Source organism: Myripristis murdjan, chromosome 15, assembly GCF_902150065.1.
Source record: "Myripristis murdjan chromosome 15, fMyrMur1.1, whole genome shotgun sequence".
NCBI classification, from domain to species: Eukaryota; Metazoa; Chordata; class Actinopteri; order Holocentriformes; family Holocentridae; genus Myripristis; species Myripristis murdjan.
This window is the reverse complement of record NC_043994.1, coordinates 9,728,978-9,746,412: the sequence shown is the minus strand read 5'-3', so window position 1 is coordinate 9,746,412 and position 17,435 is coordinate 9,728,978. Positions and strand designations below refer to the sequence as shown.

At 41.3% G+C, this 17,435-nt stretch overlaps 1 protein-coding gene across 2 annotated transcripts in view; it reads left to right on the top strand.

Annotated features, from left to right (window-relative positions):
• The window catches only part of bean1 (brain expressed, associated with NEDD4, 1), a 49,977-nt gene extending 41,019 nt beyond the window's left edge, over window positions 1–8,958 (top strand). For both annotated transcript variants that reach the window (XM_030070344.1, XM_030070343.1), the window contains exon 6: window positions 6,062–8,958. In XM_030070344.1, coding sequence (XP_029926204.1) covers window positions 6,062–6,446 — 385 coding nt within the window. In that variant the 3' untranslated portion in view covers window positions 6,447–8,958. The remainder of the gene's footprint in view (window positions 1–6,061) is intronic.
• Window positions 8,959–17,435: the final 8,477 nt, after the last annotated feature.

The following is a 17,435-nucleotide window of genomic DNA, read 5'->3' as shown; positions in this document are numbered from 1 at the left end:
ATGTGTGTGACATTTATTGAAAACACAACGCATCTTGTTGAATTGCATTCTGGTGTATTTTGAACAATGTCTGTACGTTTTTAGGTGGATTTTTTGCCCTTTTCAGCACGATCAGATGACTGAATGCACATGAAAGTAAACCCAGCTCTCAGTATCAAATCTCAGAAGTGCTCAGCCTCACACTGTGATGACTTTGATGTGGTCTGGACACGATCCGGCTCCAACACACAGACAAACCACGAGTGAAGAGAGGGAGAGGGAGAGTGGGGAGAGCAATTACATAAATACACCAACACGACAAGTGTTGCTATTCAGTTCAGTTCTGCTTAATGCGACCAGCTTTTTCCTATTATTAACCATAACTAGCACATGCTTAACTCAAACCCTTAACCCTAACCTTAACCAACAACACACAGTTTGCCTTGTACTTGTGAGGATCGGCCAAAACGTCCTCACTTCAAAATGTCCCCACTCTGTTAGTTAAAAATGCATTCTTGTCCCCACTATGGAGCATTTATAGATACACACACACACACACACACACACACACACACACAAATCACAAACACCTGTGAATGCAGCATCTATACAGTCCTCTTTTCACAATACACTCCACAGGCGAGTACCTCACACAGCGGTAGAGAGCAGGGTTCTGGCAGTTTTACACACACACACACACACACACACACACACACACACACACACACACAGGACCATATGCTGTATTCTGTAGCCAGAGTTGTCCCCTGTCCAGCTCTGTAGAGCGTCACAGCAAACAAGCCAGAGGTCCTCCCTCTGTCCTGACCTGTGTGTGTATGTCCCCTCCAACTTCCTTACAGAAACTAAAACAGTTAAAATATTGTGAGAGTTAAAAAAAAAAAAAAACTGATTTATTTTCTGCATTGATTTGGATAGAACAGAATAGAAACTTTATTGTCCAAACAGTTCTATTATCCATTTCTCACATTGGTCATTTAAAAGACACAATAAAAAAAAAAAAAAACACCTTTAAAAGGACAGTCTTATAAAACACCACAATAAATAATACATAAAAAACATCATAATCCACTGACAACATATTGTCAGTGGATAGGCTGAGCCTCTGAGTCATGAGACATTTTATACAATGAGAAAAAATATCCACTTTACACACTTGGATACAAGCATTTCTCAATAAGTTCACGTTTTCAAAACTCAACCAAATTGTGAATGACTTCTCATTGCTTTCAGAGTCAGAAAGCTATTTATTAGTATACTCATATAATAGTAACACAGTAAAAACACAACACAACACTACAGTTAATGTAGAAACAACTGTGTAAAACAGCCATGAACTAAAGCACTGGATAAATAATAGATAAATGATACTAATAAAAATGCACCTAATATAGTAAATAAATCAAATTCCAGCATAGTGAAGCACTCAGTAACAAGGAGTTTGACACAAAATGCATTGCACAACCACCGTTTTTAAAAAATTTCATTAATTTTGCACTCAGCCTCCAGGAAAACGCTAGGTATGCATGTATGTGTCATGTAGTTGCAGCCCATTTGGCAAATTCTGGTGGTAAATTCAAGTTCAAAGACACATAAAATTTAAGTAGACAACAATATAACCCCAAATAAAAGATTTATAATCGTAAAAAGAGAGGCTATAATGGTTATGGAAACAAATGGAAACAAACTGCTGATCTGAGATATGTAGAGGCGAACCACATGGTCAGGTGTCCCCTGAGCATTTCAGCAGAAAATTGCACAGCAAGCCGTTTTAACAGTTAAACAGGAAAATCTGACTATCTGGAATTAACATTACAGATATCAACAAGTCATAATTACATTGTGGCCAATCAGAATTTTCTTTTAGAAATAAAATTTAATTTAAAAGGATAATGTCGATATATTGAATTAAAGATATCTGAAGCTGGAATTACAACTAGTCATAATTCAGTAGTAGATATCCACAATTCACATTATAGATATCTACAGCTGAATTGTGGATATCTGTAATGAGAGACCCCTTACACATGAATGGCATAAGTGATGTCATTTGTCCTAGGAAGAATGTCATTGTGGATATCTGAAATGTTCTTTTTGACTAGGAGGAACTGAATTACTGATATCTGCAATACATGTCCAGGACAGTTATTAAATGTTAAAATGCCTTGCCATAAGACTGTAAGGGTCGACTGGGCATGCAAACAGATTTTTTCCCCCTCAGTTTTACATAAAATGTGATGCTGATGAGAACATGTGGCATAAAGACCAGCATGACTTGTGGTGATTTATTTAGTTAGTCAGTTATTGGACAGTAAAAATGGCAGGTAGCAATATATAATATAATATCAACCTTGGATCTACAAGGTTTCCCCATCATATCCATCCTTTATGCCTCAGTACCAAGTGACATCATCACTAAAGACAATTTTGATGTTTTAATTTTCTCAGTAGATAAACAACAGCGGAAGCTAGATGTGTTGCTCACAGCATGTGTCTCTGAAGGGAGAGAGGTGGGGAGGAATTGTTTTCACTCTCCCAACACACACACACACACACACACACACACACACACACACACCAGGAAAGCACAGGGGAGTTGAGGAGCTGGTTAACTCCTGGGAGCGAGAGACCAAACAGCTTCTCACTCAGTCACCCGGGGATTTACAGAGCGTTGCAACATCTCTGAAACACCCAAACAGTCCAGTCAGCCCCACGTTCCTCTCACTCCAATTTTCACCTCACCACGCCTTATTGGTGTGAAAGTGAGAGGGAAGCACAATTAACCTGACAGTGACCTGCATGTTTAATAAAAATGTGCCACATGGCACCTTTGAGGGACATCCTCAGTGATATGTGGTAAAGTGATGAGCCTTCATCGGCTATTAGCAGGATCATCCTCCCCTGTTTCCTGCTTCACGTCATACTGATTCACCCTCACATCATGCTGGTCTGCATGTTAATCCTTCCATCAACCAATCAGTTAAAATGTATGATGTAATGTCACACATTCATCCAATCAGAGAGGATGGAACTGATGACTAAAAAACAGTCAATTACCAAATCATTTATTCCACCTGGAATTATCCAAGCAGATCAACTGACAACAAACTCTTTTATAATGATGGCATCTAGATCAGTGGGCTGGCACAAGTGGTGTTTTAAGTGCTATTTCAGTCATCTGTAGTAAGACTGTGTGTGTGTGTGTGTGTGTGTGTGTGTGTGTGAAGAGAACTATTTTAGCCTTGATATGAAGTTAACTTGGCTCAGTCACACAGACCTAATGTCCACAGAGCCATCACACACACACACACACACACACACACACACACACACACACACACACACACACACACACACACACACACACACACACACACACACACACACTTAGACCCTCTAATGTTGCTCTAAAATAGCTTGGCATGTGGGCAAACACACTCAGAGTGTAGTGAAGAACAGGGAAATACATGAGATGCAGGAGAACAAATAGAAGAAAGAAAAGAAGGAAGAATGAAAGAAAAATTAAGTTAACCCCATTTACTGCTTCCTGCCAAATGTCTCTTGATTTTTCTGTGCGTGCGCACACACACACACACACACACACACACACACACACACACACACACACACACACACACATCAACTGTTTCTTTTCTCTATCATTGCTTGCTTCTCTGTCTTAGTACCCCTCCCTTCCATTGGATTTTATATTCCTAGTCCTATTTCTCTTTCCACATTCTCTCCCTCTCTCTCTCTCTCTCTCTCTCTCTCTCTCTCACTCACTCTCCCTCCCTACCTCCCTCTGTATGGAGGAGGAGGTTGGAAACCTGACCTCCCTCGGGCTGTTGGAGGAGTTCATCAGGGAGGCGCTGGGGATTTTGCCAGTTGCCATCACAAACTGGTGACTGGCAGGAAGGAGGGAGGCTGCTGACTTGGTCTACTCCTACTGATCCGAACTGAATGGGCAGGGAGTAAGGCGTTGCATGTAACATGTCTTAAAGGTGCTGCATGTAGCATTTTAACATCAATACATATTACATTGCTTTACGGCACAAAAGGTTACTGCTTTATGACACAAAACAAAAAGAGGGTATCTCAGTAACAGTTAGTGGTAGTTGGTAGAGTACTTCTACCAAGGTGTCAGAATTGATGTGTCATCATGCATGTTCAAAAATGCAACAGGTTGCATCTCCTGGTCTTGCAGGACATCAGCCAGCATCAGTAGAAAGGAATGCTACCATAAATGTCCCAGGTTAAATCCACAAAGCAGTTAATAGCAGGGCTTTCAAACATTTTCATACCCCAGACCCCTACGTTGACATTCATTAAGCCACAGACACCCATTTGAAACCGTTTTGTCCTGGGGACCCTGACATTTAAAAAAAAAAAAAAAAAAAAAAAAAAAGCATGCCATACTTGAACACAGACAAAAATCGATTCAAAGTGATGAGATTACAACATAATGTTACAATCGTCATTCATACATTTTTTGGTATCTTAACAATTTCCAATTAATTAAATTTTAATTAAATTAAACCAATCCTCATTTTGCTGATCACCTCCTGGATGCCCCTCAAGGACTCATTGCATACCCATCAAGACCATATGTTCTGTTGAAGACACTGAACCTATACTTCTAAAGTAAATGTAAGTCCGTCTTACTAAATGCCTGGAGTAATTTAGATACACTACATGATGACACAGAGTTATTCCTATGTTCCCAGGGTACCCGGTTCCCCCTGATTTATATGGCATGTAACGGGAACATGACAAAGGGTCCCATGTTTCCAGGGTCCTATGTTTCCCAGCTCCAGGATCATACGATAACCAGGGACATAGGATCCTGGGAACATGGCACCTTGGGAACAGGGCACTTTGGGAACATGGCACCTAGGGAACATGGCACCTTGGGAACATGGGGCCTTGGTAACTTAGTAACCCTGACAATTTAGGACCCAGGGAACACAGGAGCCTGGGAACATTGTCCCTTGGGAACATAGGAACCTGGCAACATAAGGCTCTGTGAACTTAGGACCCTGGGGACAGAGGGCCCTGGCAATATGTGGTCCTGAGAACATTGGACCCTGAGAACATGGGACCCAGTGAGCTTAGGAAAGTGTTGTGTTGTGAGAGCTGCCTATGGCCCTATCACTTTTTGGCTGACGTTGATGGGAGATTGCTGTCCTATATCTGAATCAGGCCATACAATTTTTTTAGTGTTGTAAGGTTACATGTGTTTTAAACTTGTGAACTGCTCTGTCTGATAAGCTGGAGCAAGCTTTCTGCAGGGCAGAAGTTTATTACTGATCAAGCTTGCTGTTTCACATGCAGAGGACAGCAAGGCGGCATAACGAACAAGGAGAGCATTCCTTCAATCTGAAGACCTGCTGCTGACCTGCTCACCCTGCTGAGGTGTTCCTGAGCAACACATTGATTTCCTACCAGGTCCAGGCATACTGCTCTTTAGCTGAGCTCGACCTCTGACCTTGCAAAAAGGGGAATGTCCCCGTGGCGATTATCAGCAGATTACTATGGCATAGCTGAAGGTTTATTCTCTGCCAAGTGAGAACATTGTTGCATTCACGAATATTTGTGGGCTGCGGCGTGCAATATGTGCTGAGGCAGAGGAGTTTTTGACTATATAGTTGAATTGCAAATGTACTTGTGTGGGCTTCTCACACGGCAGATTTTCTGTGTGCTGCCTGTGTGTGTGTATGTGGCTATGGGCGTACTGTATGTCACTGTGTGGATCTGTGCATTGGAGTGGGTATGAGAGCAGGTGAGGTTTTAAAATGTTCTTCCACTGTTGTTGTTATGTAAAATGTTTGATTAAAAAGACACCATCAAGGAAGTGGGAGCCGGATTCAAATCAAGAATTAGATAAAGACTTCTAAAATGTATTCTGTTTTGGCATAAAAAGGAGGTAATATCCAATTAAGTCAGAACAGTTTTTTAAATCATAATATAAATTAACACTTGAATGAAAGTGAATTAAGCTGCTAAAGTTACCCTCTCTCCACAACTGCAAATTGTGATTGTGTGCTTTTTGTCTTCATCTCCATAGTTACGATGAGTGCGTTGGCCCAGGTGCGACTCAGATCTACATCCCTACTGATGACCCTCCACCTTACTCCTTATTGGACCCCTGTCAGAGAGGAGCAGGGCAAGAGGAGGTGCTTAACTACATCAACCCAGACCTTTCTTCTTATCGTGGAGAGACGTCAGCCAGCGCTGCCTGGTTCTCCCCGTCCCACTACCCAATAGGACTGCAGGAGCAGCAGCAGATCGCATCCATTTCCTTCCCACTGGAGGCCGCGCCCCCCTATGAGTCAGTGGTGGGGGAGCAAGGACAGCCCCTTCCACTCATGCCATGTGACCTGTACAAGCACCAATCAGCGACGGGGGATGACGGCAACTCCCGGCAACCAGGGGCAAGCCAGATCCTGTAGAACAATCTGTATGTTCCTTTTGAGTGGGCTCTTTGGTGTCCCCAGTTCAATTAAACGCAATGTTTATGAAGTGGGAGGCAAAACGGCTGGTGGTAGCAGCTGTGACATCAGTTGAAAGCAAGGGAACCTGCATTAAGAGATGCACACCTTCCACACCGTCGCCAAGGCTGCGTCAAGCTTTACAGACGTCAGCAGCTCAGTGGACTGACATGCAGCCAGCACTCTAGTGACAGTGGGTACCACAGTTGATCTCTGGACAAAAAGCTCGCTTCATGTAGCGTCGTACTTCCCTCCTCTAATGCTTCTGTTCAAAAGGTGTGTGGTCCCGACGGTGCCCCAGTTAAGAACAAATTTCCACCGCCATCGTCTAGTTCTGTTTTTACTGGATCAGGCTGTTAGTCCCTCTCTGGAATCAGGACTGATCCCAGATTCATGTACCCTTTGGAGTTTAGGCAGAATTATGGCTACTGAGCGTAACATGTGTTCATCATAGGCAATTGCAAGCTGACTGTCTGTACAAACATGGTTGAGTGTAAACAATGTCAGTGTGGTATCCTGTAGTGTAGTTTAAGGTATGCACAAGCACACAGAGAATCCCCTCCTGTTTTTCTTGGCATGGTAGAGTATCCTCGCCTGTCAGCCTCACTTAATTAGGTACTGGATTATGGGGTACAGTATAATCCTGAATTACCAACATGCCATTGATGATTTCCAGTCTAGTGTGTAAATGCAGTGTGCTGTTTGGATGGAAGTGATGGAAGTAGTCCAATGGTTAGAGAAATTATTGTGTGAAAAGATGGCTGCCATTTCTCACTAAATGGGAAAATCTGGGCAGGAACATTGAAAGAGACACTCCACCACTAACTGTTACTGAGATGCCCTTAAGCAAGGCACCAAACCCTAAAAGCTCCAGTGGAGTTTCACAGTCCAATAGTAGAAGACGGTTGTAATGGGCAGCTCCTTGGTGTGAATGTATGTAACTGTGTGTGTGTGTGTGTGTGTGTGTGTGTGTGAGAGGCAGGGAGATGCAGAAAAGGAGCAAACCTTTTGTAATCAATAATGGTTAAAGAATAGTAAACACTTAAACACATTAGCTGGGCTGTATATAGACAATGATGTGTTAGCAGCCGTACCAGAGCCATAGATAGAGTAATTACAGCCATTACAGTCGTTAGTGGTAGCCATGTTAGCTCGACAGTCCTATTACCTTGTAACTATATGCCAGCTGATGTTTAGAAAGGTAGGCATCTCACTATGGTGATGTTAAAGGGCACTGTTAAGGGGCACTGTTAAATATTTGCAGCAAACTCTTATCACTAGAGAAGGGGCACCAACATAGAGACAGAGACAACGCATCATATTCAAAAAGCCGCAACCCACCAGAGGGGAAAACAATGGAACCAAAGGGAAAAATACTTATTTAAATATCTGTGACTGGCAAGTTTTAGCATGACAAAGGAATATTTTTGCACCCTATGTTCACTAGAGTGGAGGATGTTAATATTTTTGGCATCACACCGAGTGAAAGAAATGAAACCTTAATTCAAATGATGTAGCCTGTTTAAATTCCACATTTTCTTTAATATTCCCCACTGCAGGGGGGAGTTGGTGTGTTAATTTGTAGATGATTACAACCCAAGTTCAATATTCTAAAGATAGTTTATCTTAAAACAATATAATGAACAGATTGGACTCTTACCAAAACCTGATTGTGGATTTTTATCTTGTTGTTAGTACACACCACCACACAGCAGCATGTTTTTCTAGCTTGTTAATAAACCAAAATCGCGAGTCACAATGTGATGTCAGTGGAGGGCAACCGAATGATTGCCCCTCTGGGATGGGTGGGGCTTATTTGTGCTCTGTCTCTATGACACCTGCTGTACAGTTTGTCCCAACTCTTTCTACCAAGGGCTCTGGTTGTATTATCAACACTGTAACTAGACCCCCAGCAGCGTCATGTAGCTTGGAGCCCTCCGTACCATGAGGTTGGGTCAATGCAACAGAAAGGTTACACGTACACAGAAATACTGTAGACCTTAACGCACTGTTCACCGTCGAATTGTACATTACATGTTTATATATGCCTCTCTCTGTCTGTGTGTGTTCCTGTCCGTCTCTCTCATCTCAAGAATCACCATAAGAGCTGTTGCATCGCAAATCTTTCTAGAAACCATGGCTGGCACCATCTTGGAGGTCCACTGGAGAGGTGTGCACAAATGTATGACACCAGACAAGAGAAATAGAAAAGACTGTTATTGTGTAGGCCAATTCAGTAATATTCCCAAGAAACAAACCAACACATTATGTTTCACTGTTCTTAAAAGAAGAGAATTACTTTACTTATTACTTCCCTAGAAAACTGATTTGCTACACTACTTCTGACATTACTTTTGCATTCAGTTACCCAATACCAGCAGAAGGTAAGTACAGTGGTGGAAAAAAGTTTTCGGACACCCCATGCATTTGTGAAATATTGCATTAAGAATCACTCTTAGGTCTTCAAGTGCAATTTCTTTTAGTACAGTCATAGCCAAAATACTAAACAAATCCTTAAAAAGCCATTAAAAACTTAAAATTGATTGGTTCCATAAAAATACATAAGAAATTTTGAGTATTGGGTCATTTTGGTACCAGTGATGAAGGTCGTTCTTTTAAAATTAAAAGACACCATTTTTGTTGCCAAGCTTCATGTCTATATCAAGCCAGCACATTTGAAAGTTCTTCAGACACAAAAATGGCTAAAACAAGGAACCTAACGCAGGAAACACGCCTGAAGATAAAGATTAAACTGTCAAGAATTTAGTTCTGTTAGTTTTTCTTGTAAACAATAAACAAAAAAATATAATTTGTATTTGTTTGTATCTGTCTAATGCAGCCACACCTTTTGAAACACAAAAAAGATTTTTTGATAATTTTTTGATAATTTTTTGATTTCATGATAATATTTGAGATTGTGAGATTGTGTAAAATTTTAAGGGTGTCCAAAAACTTTTTGCCACCACTGTAGTAACAAAATGACTGTTTCGCACTGAAAAATCTCAGAGAACTGAACCAAGTCAGTTCAGTTGTGTTGAGACTGTAAAAACACTACCAGCTGTTTAAAGTTATTGTTACACAAGACCTGAGGACCTCCAAAATGGCCAACAAAGTGTGTTGCATTATCTGAAAGCCCTCTGTTTTACATTCTGTTACCCCATTTCACCAGTCTCTTCCCTTCTAAGGTATAGAAGTAGCTTAGCTGTGTTTGAGTATTGGTTGTGTATGGAAGGAAGGGCTCAGCTTCCTGGAGACACTAAGACCTGTAGCTAAAATGCTTCCCCGTTCCTCCCTGTTTACTTAAGGAATAAGCCATTCGAAGCGGTGCTTTACAGCAAAACAACAATAAAGCACGTCCTCAAGTGGCTTATTGCTGTTGTATAGCAGTACCCTACCATTGTAATTAATTAACAATGCAAATGCTCAATAAATATTTCAATTGTAATTGTTACAGTATTATTCTGAAAAGCAAACACACCCAGACGATCCTAAATGAGGACTGGAACTATCCGTTAATGTGTAATGTAGTTTTTAGCAAAGGTTATTTGCATAGTGATGAAAAAGTGATGAAAATAAATAAAACACACCACAAAAAGAGGTGGTGAAAATAAATGAAAAAGCAAACAAGGGGGAAAACGCAAATGAAGACCACTTGTAGAAAGAATATGATAAGCCAAGACAGCTTAATTGGGGAAATTCCAGCACAACATGGTAGAAAACAGGACAGCAAAAAACGAAAATTCATAGAATGACAAAGGAAATAAGAGAGCAATTAATTTAAGCAGTACTGATGCAGTGAATGAAAACACACAGCAATTAGTGGGACTTTGTGTTTGTATGGGAATGACCTCTAAAACATTTACTGAGCATGCAAAATAACAGGATCACCTGCTCTAATATTGATTGCAATTTTACCCATCCATCCACCCGTTGCATAATCCATATTTCAAACATCTCAAATTGTCCTTCTTAAACCTGTAACCTCCCCTTTGTATGCATCTGCCCTTTGTGAGTGGCTGTAACAACAATCAATAAGAGATCGTGGCTCTTTCACCTGCTCGGCCTGTTTCATAGAAAGAGCAGGTGGTTTTGTAAAAAAAAAAAAAAAATCGGTTTGGACATGTTAATTCTGTAGTTTGCTTTCATTTGCACCATTTTGTGAAACCCAAAATGAATTAAACTGAGTGCTGTCTTGGAGGAGGGCCATATTAAATGCTGGGTGGGCAGCCGCTGCAAAATGACTTCAGAGTGCAGCGGTGGCATCAAGACAAAGCAAGAGCTGATGGATGGGGAGTTCCTTTTAGCAAACTAATGTTTATAGCCACATGAAGACCTAATCCAGGCTCATGAACTAATGAGATAAAGAACAGATCAGGTGTTTTTCACCTCAGGCTGTATTAAAATGTTGATTCCCATTATTTATAACCGCATATAGCCAGCCCTGAATACAGTCAAACCAGGCAGCTGTTTTCAGTCTCAAACATTATTATAAATATACTATTTGACAATGGGAAGTTCACGTTACAGTCAAATACGTCTTGAAATTGTCCACTGAAAAATACAGAGACATTGATCTCAGCGCTGGAAACGTTTTTAATTCATCCACATATTTGTTTCTGTTCAGTTTTGCTCACTCAGTTGTGAAATGGTCCCATTAAATGCAAATGCCTCGAGCTGATGCGTTTATGTATTCCATTGTATCTGTAGTTGCAATACGGTATGTGCCTAATTCCCCTGAGACTGTTAGCTTGAACGTTGTAGCCATAAGAAGATAATCTCAATGCAACTAAGCCAGAGCTTTCCATTGTCCAACTTATTCCTCTTTCATGGTTAAGTGTTGAGTTGCTCTGTTGATGCTGTGTGGAGGATCTTCTCATTAATTTGTTCGTGTTAAATGAGTTGTGATGACAAATTTTATAAGGAAAAAAAGAACATGTTACTGTTTCAAGCTGTTGTCCCAATGATCAACGCTGTGCTTTCATTTGGATCAGTTTGGCAGCTATAGATGAGATAACAGCACAAAAAAAATAAATAATTTAGATTCATTGTCCCAGTGCTCGTTCCGGCTGTAGGCCAGTCCAGAGCTTCTTCAGTCTAAATGTAATTGTTCATAACCATTGTTGATTATATTGTGATGGAAAACTTGAGGCTACTGTCATGATCATCTACCACTTGTATAGTTATGGTTGCTGCTTTCACCAGTTTAAGTCATCTTAGGTCTCTGTGTCTCACAGTCTCCTGTGTCTGTCTCACTCCCTACTGTTTTCACTCCACCAATGTCTCTTCCTTCTGTCTGCATTACAGAGTCGAGCTGGTCAGTGAGAGATTTAGAGGAATCCTAGAAGAACTGTTCTTTCGGTGCCTGAGCTCACTCATTTTCAAGCCTTTCAATCCACTCAGTTTACCACAGTTTATCCTCTAATGTGGCACCACTTATTCTCCAGCTGTTTCTACAACCTAATCCTGTCATTTCTCAATAACTGTAGAAACTGACAATGCAAATAAACATAGGTGAGCACTGGTAGTAGGTTAATTAGTCATTTGGTGGCAATTCTGTCAGTGTTGATAGATTTTAGAGATGTGTCTAGATAAAATTAGAATCACTTTTATTAACCAAGTACAATGAGTCCAAGGAATCTGACTCCAGTAATTGGTGCTGATAAATAACAAGACCATAAAAAAACAATGCAGCACTAACACATGAGGGACCTCACATGTACAGACAAGTTGGTCTGTTTGACAGCAGAAACACCATGTCCACAATGTGAAATCTTCGATGGTCGCTAACAATTATAACAGATTCTGGTACTTTCTGAAGGATTAGAGCGATTTAAGTAAATGCTAACAGCTTTACAGACCAGATTCTCCATATTTTAGAGATATCAAATAACACACTTGGAGTAAAACGCCATTTTAACACATTTTTGACATTTTTCCAGTGCATTTTCAATTGCTGGCCTTGGTTCCAGATTCATGAGACATTTTGTGTGTTTGTGTTTGTGTGTGAGACAGTGCCCACTGTCAGAGTAAAACAGGGCCAAAACCAAGATGCGAGGTTTTTATGGGACGCTGACAGCATAAAGATATGAGGAAGAGCCTTTTGCAAGGCAGCTCTATCTGTGTTGTCATATGCTATAATGATAACATAATACATTCACAAACTCCAAACCACACTTACTAACATGCACACATAAACACATGTGAGTTTACGTCTAATACACATGCACAACTTCCCCTGTATGTCTCCCATTCTCTCTCTCTCTCTCTCTCTCTCTCTCTCTTTCCCTAACAAAGCTCAGAATATATTCTGCTTTTTTAGACTTATGAAATTACACATCATAGAAATGATCATCCAAGCCCGTCACAAATGTCGAGCGTCACACAGGCATACAATTTTACCAGCACCCACCAGAGGGTGTTGCAACCCTGTGAGCATGTGTGTCACAGAGGACAACCACAGCTGAAGGCCAGTCAATTTCAAGTCATCTTAAAATAGTGTGTCTGCAAAATTAAAAAAAGTGGAGAAAAAAAATTATATATTCATGTGATGATGGTACAAAGAAGTACAAATGAATTTCATGCCATTCATGGAGAAGGCAATTTACATAGAGAATGCACACAGCAGTGGCCTGCAGTGTATTGTGAACCAGACGAATCCTGTATCAATTATTTTATGTCATCAATCTGCGATGCTCTATGCATTTCAGGAGCAGAGAGAGAAAAATACACCACCAGTACAACACTACAGCACTGCAATGTCAATCAATGCAAACAGGAACGCATCACTCTTTCAAAAAGATGATTCTGCTCACAATCAGAATATATGATATATATTTGTACAGGGCGATAATCATGATATTTTTTTGAACTCACGAACAAACCAACGCCTACTCACGACCCCCCCCGTCACAGGCTGCGTTATGCAGAGTGGTGAACAGCTCATGTAAAAAATGACTACCTTTTCCGCCTGATGCATTTGCTTAATTGTCAGAGAAGGCCTTTTACATATTTACAATGTTTCATTTTCTTTCCCCTATGTCTTCATCCTCTTGCAACCCCCCAGAAATGGAGGGGCCCGCACCCCCAGTTTGAGAACCGCTGGTTTAGACTACAGGCTTTCAGGTGCTCAGAGTGTCCAGTGTGGGTTGTTATCCATTTATGAACATCGACGGAGGAGGAGTGTGGCTTGTTTTTGCTCATCAAACCACAGTTCTGTTCAACTCACTCCAGTCGACATTCGTTGCTTTGTTTGTATCATTAAATGTTGACCGTTAGGACAGCGCCAACTGTCGGTGTGTATCCTACAAGAAAGTGGTATGTGAATTTATGTCTAATATGTGCAACACTTCCCATCTCTCTCTCTCTCTCTCTCTCTCTCTGTCTCTCCACTGTCTGCTCAGACGATATGTTTTGTGTGTATATAGTAGGAACCACAGTTGTCAATGTTTATTTCTGTTCTGTATTAGAGATTTTATTAAATATTTTCTTCTATTGAGGAAATTGAATAAATTTGAAATCTGATATGAGTCTGCGTGGCTGGACTGGAGCAAATGCACACACACACACACACACACACACACACACACACACACACACACACACACACACATGCACGCATACACACAGAGGAAGACAGTATAACAAGCCATTAAACAATTAAATAAGCAGTGCACATGCATTTGCGAAAGAGGACATTTGGCACACCAAACTATTTCAAATATAAACTTATCTGACAGGGTGATGTAAGGTAAACCAGTAGCGTTTTGCCACCTCACCTTAAACACACTGAACTACCGCAGAACTTACACACAGCCAAACCAACACAAACCATGTGTGTCGTGTGTGATAAAGTGAGCCAGTGAGTGGAACGCTGCATGGAGGCCCAGGATCAGGTGCAGATCGAAGCCCCTGGAGCTGGTAGGAAGTCAGTATCTTGGTTCAGGAACATTTGACCAGGGCAGCCAAGCGACCAGATCTCATCTGAGGGTCAGTGGATAGGTTGTGTAATCAGCGGGCACCTCGCGTAAACCTGGACACCAAACTACCAGGTGGCTTGCCATTATGGCAGGCTGACGCAGCAGCCAGATTCATGTTGAGAGTGGAAGGTGTTGAGCCTTTGTTGTGCCACAGTCTAGCACGGGGTGTCAAACTCGTGCCATGGAGGGCCGAGAGGCTGCAGGTTTTCATTCCAACCAACAACTCCACCAGGTGATTTCACTGATTAGTCCCGCCTCTCTGTTTGGAGGTAGGGTGATCAGTGAAATCACCTGGTGGAGGTCTTGGTTGGAATGAAAACCTGCAGCCTCTCGGCCCTCCATGGCACGAGTTTGACACCCCTGGTCTAGCAGGTCCTTCACATTTTTCTCACTGCAGCTTCAAAACCGCTCTACACCTGTCTGGTCGAACAGAATTACAGAATTTGCCCCTGTGAGATTAACAAAGGAATCTGAATCTGAATAGTAAATCCTAAGATTGTCAGTAAAATAGTGAGTAGTTCGAGGCATTAAAGTGATAGTAAACTGGAATATGTAATTTTTCAGTTCAATACACTGCAAAAACACCATGAAACTGCAAGAACCTTCATGCACAGAGAGAGGCCTGTCATCTGATTTATCCCGAGTGAAATAACAGGTTTTGCTGGGGATTAAAAGTTTCCCGCACACATGAGAGTGGGGGGAAGTGGGGCATCCAGTCTAAACACCACTGCAGTTTTCATTCCTCCTGCCCCCTTCTGATCGACTCTTCAGCTGCACCTTTACCCTCTGCCAACCTAAGCAGATGGTAGTAACCATAACTGTTAGCCCTTTTTAGCACAGCACGCCAATTTTGTCCTGTTCCTGGATATAAATCCACCATTTTACCGAGGATTATGGCGAGGGCCTGCAAAGCTTTTCAATCTGATGTGGAGCTAATGGTATCAGATTTTCTCACATCGCCTCTACCACCACAAGCCTCCAAAGTGTAATATTTTAGCAAGTGAGCCAACATCATTTCCAACAGGCGGGATATTTTCACTTTGCCGGACAGTTGGTTAGTCTGAGCAGCGTCTGGAGGAACTGAAGCCCACCCAGCCTGCTGGAATGGATTACTGTAGAAAATACAGCCCTTAAAACTCCATTTTATGGCAGTTATTGACTATCAAATTTTGGTGGATGATGAACATACTCAAGAATAATGTAAATAAGAAAATCACCATCTCTAACTGGGTTTACCATCCCTTTTGCATCATTTGACACCCCATTAATTTTTCCCATTGGCCTGACAAAGCAATGGAACCAGAATCCCTAATTTGGGCAAAAAATTAAAGTGTTTTGATTGTCTAAGGGTCATGACCTCATGAGTTCACTGGCCGGGCAACAAGATGGAAGACATCTCTCACTGCCCGTGTTGAAGGATCCATACAAAGAGCAAGCTTCTGGTAAAAGAGAAGAGACCTTGGATGTACGAAGCCCGTCTGTCTCGGCTAATAAGGAGCCACCAGAATTAGCTGCACCCTGTTCATTCTCACCAGTGGGAAAGGGGGGAAATCCATACAGGAAAATTTGGGGCCTGCGGTGAGTCAGGGCGTGGTGACCCAGAGCGGGGCGTCAGCATGCCAGACAGAATGCCACCGAGGACACTGAGTCATGTCTCATAAAGTCAAAAGGTGCACGTCTCCGAGTCGATGCCAGTTCATATCAGATTCAGATTCTGAGTAAGAGTTACTGGCATGAATCAAGTAGTTTTGAGTGTTGCTGAAACATATGGCTTCTTTATTATACATGGTATAATAAAGAAGAAGCAAATTCAGTAATATAGGAAGTGAAGTTTTTATGTGTGTTTCATATGATTAACATAAATATGATTATGCCTACATGCAATACTGTGGATTCATATGTATGCCTAATACAGAGTAGACAGTTTTGTATCGTTCACAAGATTACAACACAACAAGACAGAAGTGGCAAATAGCAAAGAAACACAACTGACACTGACATAGAAACACAATAAGGAAATCTTTCATACAGTAGAAATTAAATGTGCAATGGAGCAGGTGGATTGTAAATGCAGTCTCACTCTTTCTTCCTCACACTCTGCACACACACAGGTAAGAGGGGTAATAAAACCATATACACAAATACATAGATAATTGGGGATAATACCAGTATTTAGAACAACAATGAGACATAAGGAGGAGTCAGTTTAAGGGGCTATATTTTCTGTAAGCAGAATGCACATATTTTCTGCTGTACCTCACTCTCTAAACCTCCCTATTTTGGGGGGCCTTTCTGAAAAATCTGCTCTCCTTATGGCTTCAAGTTCAGAGCAGGGGAAGCTCCTCAGTCTCAGGTCCAATGCTTACAGTCACTGCTTTGAGTTTGTCTTGGCAATAGTGATAACACTCTTCTTATGTTATTTTTCCCCATTCCCGGTAATTCTAGCCAGTGAGGACTGGCAAAATTCACTTACATTAATTAGCTTTAGACTGCTTACGTTAAAATAATTAGTTCTATAGTGTGCTCCCCATTATGGTTAGTAATACCAGACCACTGCTCTACAGCCAATTTAATTATCGAATATAGTTTTTTAGTCAATTAACAACTTGTCGATTTACGGATTACAATAATATAGTGACTAACGCACTGTAGCTGACACAAAGAAGTAAATTAGTATAATTTGAAACGCTCAACTACTTCCATCTGGGATAGCGGCCTTACACTGACCTCTAGTGGCATCTTGTTATAACTACAACTAGAAAATACACAAATAGAGTTGTATAATGTGTTGTGTTGTGTTGTGTTGTGTTGTGTTGTGTGTGTGTGTGTGTGTGTGTGTGTGTGTGTGTGTGTGTGTGTGTGTGTGCACTTCTTGATTTCTTGGTACATTAAGTAAATAGACCCCCATAGTGTGTGAGAGAGAGAGAGAGAGAGAGAGAGAGAGAGAGAGAGAGAGAGAGAGAGAGAGAGAGAG